We start from the raw sequence: 12,405 nt of genomic DNA, 5'->3' as shown, positions 1-12,405 counted from the left end.
TAGTGTGCAGCAAGAGAGCCTCTATTAATGAAGAGAGAGGGCTCCAATTTATAGATTTGGGCCTCCCATGAGCTAAAATGGCAAGAGAAGGCTACGATGACAAGTGGAGAGCCACACAATAGCTGAAGTGACAAGTGTAAGGCCACTTGTCTCACTTTGATCCATTTTCTAACAAGTGTCAGGCCACTTGTCTCACTTTGATCCACTTTCTTGCCACATGTCCCAATCTAAGAGATGGGTCCTTCCATAATCTTTACCTCTAAAAATATCCCAACTGGTAGACATTCTGTCATAGGCACTTTGCCAACTCTTGGTATCTGCTCAATTCCAGATGTAATGACGCGAACAGAATTTCCATCGGAGTCGGGCCAAAAATTGTAACTCTCCTAAATTTTAGGAGTGTGGTCCTTTGTATTCTAGGATAATCCCCCATTCCCAAAGCTTGTACTTTCCAAATATTTTAACATCCTGGAGTCCACCAGACCCCTTTCATACTAGGAAATGTCCAGGCTGGTGACACCTATCCTATTTGTCAAAAAGAAGAACAAGTCTACACGCCTTTGTGTAGACTACAGAGCATTAAACAAACTCACCATCAAGAACAAGTTTCCTATGCCAAGGATAGAGTACATTTTGGAGCGTTTAGACGGTGCCAAATATTTCACTAAGATCGACCTCAAGAGTGGTTACCATAAGGTCCGCATTTTCAAAGCTGACATTCCCAAAACAACTTTCCGGACAAAGCGCGGTCACTACGAGTTCGTAGTCATGTCCTTTGGGCTTACGAATGCACCAGCAACCTTCAATAAAATGATGTCAAGGATTTTCCCATTCCTCATTGGGAAATGTGTTTTCATACTCCTTGATGACATACTAGTCTTCTCAACCACTGCGGAGCAGCATGAGAAAGATGTGGAGAAAGTCTTGTAACTCTTGCGAGATAATGAGCTCTACATATACGCCAAAAAGTCTATCTTTGGTGGTAGAGAGGTTCAATACTTGGGCTATATTATCGATTCCGATGGGATTCGCTTGGACCCCTCAAAGGTTCAAGAGATTTTAGATTGGGACATTCCTAAGACCGCCCAAGAGATCCGCTCATTCGTAGGTCTTTGCCAGGCCTATAGTACCCATGTCCACCAGTTTTCCAACCTTGCAGCACCTCTCACCGACTTGCTCAAGGGGGTGAAGACTCGCAAGCAAAAAGTCTCAGTTACAAGCAAGGCGCTTGATGCATTCCGTGCACTCCAGAAAGCCGCCTCAAAAGCGCCTGTCTTTAAGTTAGCATCTTGGGATGAACCTTTCAAGGTCATTACCGATATCAGTAACGTAGCCATAGGTGTAGTCCTTCAGTAGGACAATCGTCCTGTGGCCTACTACAGTTGAAAGTTGGATGTCGCCGAAAAGAATAATTCGGTTTATGACCTGGGTGTGATCACAACGCTCAAGCATTGGAAGCATTTCCTTTACGGACAAGTCTTCACAGTCAAAACAGACCACCAAGCACTTAAGTGGCTTAAGACCATGCCAAGTGCCCAGTGGAGTGATCGGCAAGCCAGGTGGAGTCATATCTTCCAACAATTTGGGGGAATGATCGAGTACATCCCTAGTAAGCATAACCTAGTCGTCGCTAATGCTCTTAGTCAAAAGAGCCAGCATCCAGACCATTTAGGAGTCTACCATTCTCGAAATCACTGGAAAAGACTTGGATAGCATGAAAGATCTGTATGTCGATTCCACTGAGTTTGGTACTCAGTACAGTTTGGCCTTCAATTCTGAGCCTGGTCACTACTCAGTACAGAACGGTTGGTTGTTCTACAAGAACCGTCTTTCTGTCATTCGAGAAAAGCGAGTAGCTCTTCTCCATGATGCCCATGACTCCTTGGTTGGAGGCCATAGAGGTATCAAAAATACCCTCAAGAAATTGGAATGGTCCTTTTATTGGCCAAAGATGAGGCGTGATGTTTATGCACATGTACAAGCCTCTAAGATTTGTCAAAAAGTTAAGGGTTCCACATACAAAGAAGGCTGGGTTACTTCAACCTTTGCCTATACTTGCCGGACCTTTTATCGACATTTCTATGGACTTCGTAGGGCCTCTACCCGCATCCACAAGATCTCGCAACACTCAGTGTTTTACCATTGTGGATCGCTTCAGTAAGTTTTGCACACTCATCCCATGTAAGCATACGGCCACAACTGAGAACGTAACCCGCCTTTTTCTCAAGCATTGGTACCCCATTTGTGGATTGCCTAGAACCATTACATCAAACAGGGATTCCAAGTTCACCTCGCATTTTTGGAGAGCATTATTTGAAAACTTTGGAACCAAGTTACAGTTGTCTAGTGCATTCCATCCACAGACAAACAGCCAGACAAAAATCGATAACCAGTTGGCTTTTAATGTTCTCAAGTTATATTGTCATCATGACCAGCAGTCCAAATGGGAACATTATACAACACTCATTCCTCCAGTGTTGGACGAACTCCGTACGAAGCAACCTTTGGTCGTCGTTTCTCTTCTCTTTTGACGAGAATGGTGTCACCATCTCTTGAGGCTAACAAAACGTCGGAAGCATTTTCCGAAATCATTCAGTCCGTCAAAGACCGCTTGAACAAAGCTCAGGAAGCTTACAGCAAACAGGCAAATAAGTCTCGACAAGATGTCACCTTCAAAGAAGGGGATTGGGTCTATTTGCGCATAATGAAACAAAGACTGAAACAAGTGGACAAACGTTGTCCCAAGCTTTCTTTCCGTAGTTTTGGACCTTTTTCCATTGTGACCAGAAGTGTTTGATGTTACAAAGGAACAACAGCCAGACGTGGTAGACGAAGCAGAAGACATTGAGCCTGAGCAAATCCTTCTTCATCGTTGGAAGCATGGTTCCTGTCGACAACTTCATCAGTTCTATACAAAGTTCCGAGATAGACGTACCCATGAAGCAATGTGGCTGGATGAAGAATTCTTTCAAGAGTACCCACAGTTATTGGCAGACTACTTGAAAGCCATGAAGCTGCCGCCAATGCCCTCTGCACTATGATGGCTCATCATCAGCAGTGCAACATCTGTATATTATTAGAACCCAGTAGGATGATATTTGTCGTATGGCGTGACCCCATTGTATATCCTTAGTCCAAGATAAGTTAGGCATGAGCTACGTAGGTCATTCCTCAGCCTTAGCGGGTCAGTTAGTCAGCCAAGTCTTAACCCACTTGGAGAGAATCATTCATGCATGTAGAGTCAGTAGAAGTCTTAGGGTTTGCATCAAAAAGCACTCTGCATTTTGCATAACATGCATTCATATGCCTGTGCATCACTTAGAACATCACAGAAGACTTAGGAAATTAACTAGGATTTATCTGGTATTTTTTCAATATTTTATAGTATTTTATTAGCATTTAATGCCATTTTTATGACAAAGTTTAATAACTTTATGTCCAGTCAGCCAACTTTGACCAACTCTCAACCACTATAAATAGGCAAGCCTTTGTGCTTAGTAGGGCATTCAGATTCAGGCGCCTTCTTCCTCAGCCCTAGGAGCATACCCGCCTGCCAGCCAGCAGATCCCCCCCCCCCCTTCATAGTAGGCCTGCGTTTTGTCCCTTCAGCACCCCTGGGTATCAGCGTTAAGCCTACAGCAATCTACAATAAATAAACGCAGCTGTGCATGCAGTCCCGGGCCAATCTCCAGCAAGATCTCCTGCGTTTTCTGCATATACAGAACCCGGCCTGTGCACAGTACCCTTCAGTCTTCCGTTTTCAGTTCTACCTCAGTTCTCAGCATTCCATTCATCATCAACATCTTCCCCAGCCATCTCGTGAAGGTAACACAGCATTCATAAGCATTTTCAGCATTCATTCATAGCTTAGAACAGTCCACTACAGTCCCTTCTCAGCCTCAGGTGTGCAGCCCTTCCTCATACCCTTGGGAAGAGTGCATAGGCTCAAGATCAGTTCATTGTGGTGTTTCTACAGCCATGTTCCGGTCCTCCGAGATCTTGCGTTTGGCTTATCTACAGTTCATTGTGGTGTTTCTACAGCCAGGCTTCCGATCCTCCGAGATCTTGCGTTTGGCTTATCTACAGTCCACAGTCATTCTCTCTAAAGTAATAAAGCAAATACTATTCCGGTAACGGGATAGGGGGCCCTTCAGTGGGTAATTTGGGACCCAATCTGGTGTACATATCTCTCTCTCTCTCTCTCTCTCTCTCTCTCTCTCTCTCTTTAAAGTTTGAAGTCATTAAAGTGGATTGCTAAACTCACGAAACTCAGGATACAGAAGGCGGTGTGAGACTTGTGTGACAGGATCCTTGATTATGAGCACTTCCGCTGCATGTTACACTTCGCCCCCCATCCACCTTCCCCTTAGCCTCCACCCGTATGGCTTTCATGCGCCCCCCTCTATTGCCTACCACCCGCCTACCTTCCCCCAGTCTTCCCACCTCCGCACCCCAGCCTCCTCTTCATCCTCCTCCACCCACCCTCCTTTGCCCAGCTTCTCCGCCCATCCTCTTCCACCCATCACCAAAGCCCGCCGTAGCCCGTCTCCTCTACGAACCTCTTCCGCCCCTTACTGTTGTTTTTCCGCCCGCCCTGCTTTATCCTTCCCCTGCCTCCCACCACCTCATCCTCCGTTTTCCTACGGGTTCCTACATTCAAGCTGTTGTTCTTTCAGCGAGGTTCGGCTGCTCTGGTCTTTACCCATCTAGGAGGACTCCATGGAATCCGCTCCATCATCCCCAGCTGAGATCGCTACTCCTTGCCTATTCTCCGAACCATCACCAGCTCTTCACATCTATAGTCTCCTCCCTCATGGCCTCATCACTGGTTTGCAAGATTGTTGGGAGCCTCTTGGCACGTGGTCAGATTCGGGATTTGCTCCAGGCAACCCTCATTGGCAAGCCAAGAAAAATCACCGACCTATGTAATGGCTGCTCTGGGATTCGGGACAAAAATGCAGCATGTACTCTATTGGTTGTATAGGAATAGCACTGCCCAATGTATTCTGGGTAAGGATCTCTCCAGCCATTGGGCGTTGGGAAGATCGGTAAGACAAGGTAGCTCTTTGAGTGCATTACTATATGCAATTGCTACGCATCCTTTTCATGGCCTGCACAAACCGAATGGAACTCACTTTATGGCGCAGGCCTATGCAGATGACTTTTTTTTCATGCCTAAAAAATGATCCAACTCATCTCACACGCATCATGAGTGTCTCAGAGTTGTTTGGCAATGCCGCGGGACTTTATATAAATTTTGAGAAGTCAAAGTTGATTCCATTACGTTGCATGGATTGGGACCGACTTCTATGGCCAAGTCAAATAGTTCAGCCAAACAAATGGTAAGGCATCTTGGATACCCACTGGGATGGGACATGACAGTTGAGAAGGCGGCACAAAGGGTACTGCAAAGGCTCCAACAAAACTTGCTTATTGGAAGCTTTCAACGTCGCCCTTGCATGTGAGAAACAATGCTATGTTTGGGCAGACGCCTCTGCAGGCACATGCTTACTTTAAGATGAATTTGCGACAATCCCTCCATGACTACTTACACTTGTTGGAGGACATTGTTTTTTAGCCAGTTTAAGGTATGTTTCCACTGCTTTTGAAGTTCTTTGAAGATGGACTTATCTTGATTCCATCTCCTATATTGTAAATAAGTCATTGTTCATAAGCATGATTTTCACACCAAAAAAAAGTGTGTTTTTTTAGCTGCAGGCAATGTTCTGCAAGCTCTGCTTTCTCTAGCCAACCCTTTCCTTTCACCAGCTCTTTTCCTTTCTTTCTCTCTAATCTCTCTATCTTTTAGGGTTTCGCTTCCAAGATTTGCAACTATGGATGAAGCTGGTTTTTCTCTTGGCTCCATGAGACCGCAAGAACAGGTAATCCACTATGAAAGAAGACATGAGAAACCAATTGATGGTACTGATTCCAAGAAGCCAAGGCATGAGGATCCTGCTGCGCAGTTTCTTTATGGTGTGCCACATTAGAATTTTCAAGGTTCAAAGTGAGAGAAGCCCAAACCCACACTAACATGCACTATCCCGAAGAATGTAATTCTTCCCAAAGTAAAGAAGTTCTCCGAGCAAGCTATGATTCTCTTCTGTCCGGGCTAGGTGCCCTCTGCAGAGGATGTTGGGCAACGGTGAAACATAGTGCTTGCAAGTTTACATGTAGAAGGTGTCTACTATGCAACCTGTGGTTTTTATGAAGTGGTTCTCAAGCAGCCTGATTTCAAGCAGCAATTATTTCAAAACTCTCCTTTGTTTTATGGTTAGCAAATGGTCCATGTGCTACCATGGACCCTTATTACTAACTATCAGGCACCAACACCACTCCGTAGATTTGGACTTCTTTGAGGTGGAATGAGACTGATCCATGGAGGCCATGGGTGCAAAGACTACAAAGAAGGAATGAGCAAGATGGGTCATTGCAATGGACTATCAAGACAAGATGCTAGGAGATTCTTAAAAAAAATGAAGTACACAATAGAGCGGATAGAGTTCAGAGAAAAATCAATTCTTAATTCATTCACGATTAGCAATAGTTTTTGGCAATACAAGTTACAACATGCGACTGTCTACATGGGTTTATTGTCCCAATCCTCATGACTGGCAAGTGCCTCAGCATGAACTAGGGCCACAGCAGGTGCTTCTATAGGCTGCAGGTTTCGCCATATGGGTGCTCGTCTTCGAGTGTGTCTTGGGACCACTTGCAATAGCAAGCAATTTTCATCATCCCAAAACCACAGCGGAGGGCAGTGACATCGTCGATCCCTCTTGGAGATTGCATGTTGCAATGTCAGGCTCTCGAAGAGACAAAGGACATCGACAATGAGCTGTCTCAATGTATTGTCGCTCAGCCACGCATGAACGACAACCACATCGCCGCTCATAGAATGCCATTTAATTGAAAACTATTCAATGCAACACAATAAGAAGAAGAGATGGATTAATTGAGAAAAGGACTTGTTATATTTAAAAAATGTGCAATTTAATTAAGATGATTCCCATCTATTTTAAAAAAAAGTCAATGGTCATTAAAAAAATAAGGCCCATTTTAAAAAAAAAAATTTAAACACTTACTGATTAAACTTTATTGACTGTGGTGGAGGACCAAGCAAGTGAATGTGATTGCCTTGCTCCGACTTTGGCCTTACTCCACACGGAAAGAGAGAGAGGGGGGGGAGAGAGAGAGAAAGGGGGGAGGGAGAGAATCTCAGCTGTGGGAACTTGAATCTCAGCTTTGGGATTTGAATCTCAGCTGTGGGAACTTGTGTACAAGTACACTTCTACAAAACAAACATTGTAGTACATGCTTACATGGTGTGGTGAACACTGAACACAGCTGTTGAGGCAACGAGCTTTGCAACGGGCAGAAAGCGAGCAATGGGCATGAAGCGAAGGACTGCAACGTGGCATTTTTCTCAACGGGCCAACGAACATTTTTTGTAACTTTACTTTTTTTTGTTTTTTTTAATGCCACGTGGGCAGCAAAGAGCCATCGTATTGTTTTTGGGCCAATTTTTTTGCCACGTGGGCATCAAAGCCGTTTTCCCCCCATTCCGCCCGTTTCCGTGCAGTCGACTCGGGGAAACGGCGTTTTCTTGTTTCGGGGCGCCATTGCGCCCGTTTCGTGTGACTATGATACACCAACTAAAGCATGAATGTGTTATGCATTTTCAGCACGTTTTCGCACCACCACCGTGGATGACTCCTTATATTTGTAGGGCTCGACGGGAGCTTCTATCTCATGTTTCTAACATTGTAGATATGGATGAAGTAGTTGATTTGGAGTCCATGTTTTTAGATATGAAACTGAACAAGGCAGTAAAAGCGCATGGTAAATGGAAGGCGCATGGTAAATGGAAGACTCCAGGATGGGATGGATTGACTGTGGAGTTCTTTTTGCAATTTTGGCCTATGCTTGAAGAGTTGGTTTTGCTTACGATTAATAAGGCTTGGAATTCCGGCGTCGTGCATTCTTCTTGGCAGAAGAGACTGATAAGACTAGTGCCAAAAAAGGATTTGTGTCAAAACCTTTTTGATTGGCATCCTATTATCTTTATGCCAATGATTTATAAATTGATCATTAGGAATGCAAATGTAAAACAAAGTATGGCACAAAATAAAGGGAAAGGTCAAACTTCGTCCAATGAGAATCGTGAACATGAACATGAGCATCACATCCAAAGACATGGAAATGAGACTGATGGCTTTCTCCCAGAATATGCCTCCTCTGGAGTCTTCCTATCAACCGCCTTTACAGTTGATGATGTACACAGCAGTGTTAATTGATCAAGCCATCTCAACCACGGTCCTGTTCTTCCCTTCTACTACCCCATTTTGCTGAGGAGTGTGGGGAGTAGAAAACTCTCTATATGCCGTGGGAAGTACAAAAGTCAGTGAATGCTCAAGAAGTAAACTCACCACCATTGTCGAAGCTCACTTTGACGACTTTGAGGCTAGTGCCGGCCTCCACCATAGCAGCCTTGTCTTTGAACTTTGTAAATGTTTGAGATTTCTGGGATAGGAAAAAGACCCAGACCTTCCTGGAAAAATCATCCACCAATAAGAAAAAATATCTGGCTCCTCCAGGTGTGACCGTAGTCATAGGTTCGCTCAAATCCATATGGAGAAGCTAGACACCCTAAAAGAAGCCTCCTGTGGAAATGAATCCCGATGTTGTTTGCCTTGTAGACAAGCTGAGAAAATGCCTGACATCCGAGGTAGTCGAGGCAAGCCTTCCACCATGTGGCGGAAGACAAGAAGCTCCAGTGAAGAGAAGGGAAGATGCCCATAGCGGGCGTGCCAAAGAGTAGTATCCTCCTCTATAAGAAGAGCCTGATGAGAGGCTAGAAGTTGGAAGAGATGAGAGTGATCAAGATTAGGTTCCTCTTGAAAATTGGTGATCTTGTAGAGACCACCCCCATGTATGCCCCAAGCGATAATCCTATGAGAATCTTTGGGAATGATGTCCAAAACCTGATCATCGAAGTATAAGCCGTAGTCTTTTTGGGCTATCCTAGAGACAGAAAGTAAATTTTTGGATAACTTTGGAACATAAAGAACATTCTCCAGGTACTGGGGCCTCCCTAAGGGAGTGACTAGAGAAATATTACCCATAATCGGTGTATCAACAATTGATTGTTCGCAAGTCAGACTTGCATAGAGAAAGAGTGAGAGTCCTCCAAGATATCCTTGTTGTGAATCGTGTGAGAAGTAGCTCTGGAATCCACAATCCAATCCTCAAGAGAGGTAGTGGTCCACGCCTCAGTGGATGAAGTGCACTCTTCGACAAGAACAAAGGCCACATCTTTGTCTTTGGGTTTGGATTCTTTGTCGTCGAAGTCCTGTTTTGACTTTTTCTCCTCGTCTCTCTTCTTCTTGAAGAAATCGAGCTGAAGATGACCAGCCTTGCCACAGTAGTGGCATTTCCTCTCCGTAGATTTGCCCTTTTCTTTTCCTTTATCTTTATCCTTGGAGCCTGAAGCAAACTCCTCCTTGGATTTGCTGCCATTTTTATTACCTCCTTTGGGTTGCCACTTGGACTTCCCTTTGGCATGAAAAAGCAGACTTAGTAGGAGAAGAGTCAAAGATCTTCATAAGATCTAGCCTGTCCTAAAGCATGCCAATCACCACATCCATAGGGGGAAGGACAGGGCAAAAGGCAATGGTATCCTAAGGATTGATAAGATGGACAAAAATTGCCCAATAACTCAATGACAAAGTCATCATCGAGAATTTGGACTCCCTAGATGGCTTGTTGTTGACGGATCTCCTTGAGTTCTTGCAGTTTGGCCATGACGTCATCCGTCTAGGTAATCTTCAACTCATTGAGTTGAGCTTTTAAATGAAGCTTGCGGCTATAAGTGTTCCTCTGAAAATGGGCTGCAAGTGCATCCCATAATTCCTTAGAGGTTTGGGCAACTTTATCCATACCAAAAAATTCCGAGAGAGATGGCTGGTTCAAGTTGTGGTGAGTTAGTTGCGAGGTTGGGCTTTGGAGTAGAAGCATGGACAAACCGCCAAAGATCAAGACCCACCAGAAGATTAAAGATGGCATCCTTCCACTGGGGATAACTAGAGCCATTAAATTTGGAGTCTTTCTCCAACTGGGGAATGGTAAAAGTATTTGAAGCCATCCTCTCCGTGAAAACTCCTCCTCTAAAGCGTAAGAAAACGCAACCTGCAGATTTGAGGACGCAGGAAAGAGAGAGGGTTCAAAAGCAAGAGGGAGGGAAAGGGTGGAAAAGAAAGGTAGAAGAGGCTATTAATCCAGCAAAAAAATGCCTGTAGATGAGAACACAACCGAAAACCAACCACCACTAGCCAAAGCATAAGCTGAGGTAAAAAGTAGAGGGGTGAAGATGGGAGTCCCTCCTGATGCGCAATGAAGGTTGGGTGGGTGTGGCGACTAGAACCTGATGTTCTAGTTAGTCTGGGATGGGGAGGTAGCTCTCCAGCAGAAAATGCAGCCTGTACATGAAAAACGCAGCCCACCCCCTCTGAGAAGAAACAGATATAGGTGTTGTCCAACAAATCCTCAGTCTTGAACCCGCTCTGATACCATGACAAAGTACCAAACAATGAAAGAGAACTGAAGTTCACAAATACAGGATCCACGAGGCACACCGTAGGTGCAGCCAAGATCCCAAAATATGCAGAAAATGAGATGATACAACTACCTAGAGAGCCCGGTCGGCCAGCATAAAGCAGGCCGACTGGAGCATAAAATAGAACATGCCAGAAAAAGGTGCCAAAAATGTGAAAAAATATGGGAAAATTTCCGAGGCTGGGGGAGGCCCTCCAGAGGTGCAAAAACATCGGGGAAGCACCCAGAACAATGGAGATGACCCCTCCAACACATCCTTGATGATATGTACGTAGATCAAGAGAGGGAGAGAGTGTTAGTTTAGGTGATCTACATCCATACCTTATAGTGTAAGGTCACAATAATCCTTAGTGGATTATTAGATGCTCAGCTTTACCTAGCTGAAATTCTAAAAAGCATTTCAAAATTTGAAAACAAGATTTTCTGTTTTAGAGCTGTATGTATAGAGCCGCCCTTGCTGCCATGTATTGCAAGCTTCACCCTTTTTTAAGTGGAAGACATGGTCATATAGAGTGTGCTTTCATGTGCAAGATGTGGTCATACACATTTTAGTTTCTGCAGTGTACAGGGAACTGAATAATGCATTAAAATAGTTGTTGTCAATGTGGAATTACAGCTTGACTTACATTTAATAACACCTTAGCTTTTCTGAGAATGAGTATAGACTTCAACCTGTGTAAGAAGCCTGGTGTTTTCTTTCCGAAGTCTTTGATTTTCATCTTGATCCATCCCAACTGTATTCTCAGCAATGTCTTGATAGATTCCTTGCTCTTGACCGATATGCAGCTGTTTCCTTAAGCTTTCCACCTCAATTCTCAATCTTTTTATTGTCCTCCTTAAAATGTCAGGCTCCAGATTCTCCTCCTGAGCTAGTGGCAAGGGATAGTGTATTCTGCGAAGATGTCACAACATTATAAGATTACCAAATACAAAACACACATATACTTTCCTGAAACATGAAGGTTCAAAACAACATTATCGTCTACTGAAGCAATTTCCCCTGTGAGACTCAAACATGCATATACATGTCTACACAAAATTGGTGAATAAACAAAAACTTTAGTTCTAACCATGCATTGGTGTCCTATCCTGTGAGTACTTCTTACACTTTGTTGATAAAGGCAGCAATGGCAATAACCTTCCCATGTTGATTTCACCCCATCCCTCACATCTCTTAAGGGCATAGTTGTCACGGTACCAAAATACGCTACTGTACGATATGATACCGTACGGGAATTTTTGGTACAATATGAAATTTTGGGATACCGTACGATAAAATATGTTTTTTTTTTAACACTTACAAACTATGGAGCTTCAAGCTTGAATGTGAGGGAAGGTTGGGGGGAGGGGGGGGTCCACAATGCTTGAGGAACCAGAACATGGAGATGTGTCTCTCCCAATTGGATCTCCCAATTGTCTCCAAAAAAGAGCCTGCATGGGTAATGCGATGCCAAAGGTCTCCCAGTGTAGTGTTTATAACTAAGGGACCATCCTTGCATAGATAGGGGCAGAGCATCTAGGGTGATAGGTTTACGAACTCCTCTACATATCAAAATGGCCCTGTCCAAATCTTCTCCCTCATACATAACTTGAGGATCTGACTGTCTTGCCTACCTATACCAGGGATCTCCAGGTGATGTAGCAAGATCCTCTCCTCATCCTACCAATCAAGTGTACACTACCTTGCCAGATTTTTTGGGTCTCTCAACAACCCCATCTGGAATGAAAATGGTGAAGTATTGCACGCATTTGGGATCTTCTATCTTTAATTGTTGAGCAGGATTTCTATTT

At 44.1% G+C, this 12,405-nt stretch overlaps 1 protein-coding gene across 5 annotated transcripts in view; it reads right to left on the bottom strand.

Moving 5' to 3' along the window:
- Window positions 1-12,405, bottom strand: part of LOC147615416 (uncharacterized) — a 160,133-nt gene that overhangs the window by 128,294 nt on the left and 19,434 nt on the right. For all 5 annotated transcript variants that reach the window (XM_086779523.1, XM_086779526.1, XM_086779528.1 and 2 more), the window contains exon 4: window positions 11,287-11,506. In XM_086779523.1, coding sequence (XP_086635649.1) covers window positions 11,287-11,506 — 220 coding nt within the window. The remainder of the gene's footprint in view (window positions 1-11,286; window positions 11,507-12,405) is intronic.

The sequence above is a fragment of the Cibotium barometz genome, chromosome 40 (assembly GCF_041138505.1).
Source record: "Cibotium barometz isolate CiBa-2024 chromosome 40, ASM4113850v1, whole genome shotgun sequence".
Classification (NCBI taxonomy): Eukaryota; Viridiplantae; Streptophyta; class Polypodiopsida; order Cyatheales; family Cibotiaceae; genus Cibotium; species Cibotium barometz.
The sequence above is the reverse complement of the archived record's forward strand: the minus strand, read 5'-3'. Positions and strand labels throughout refer to the sequence as shown.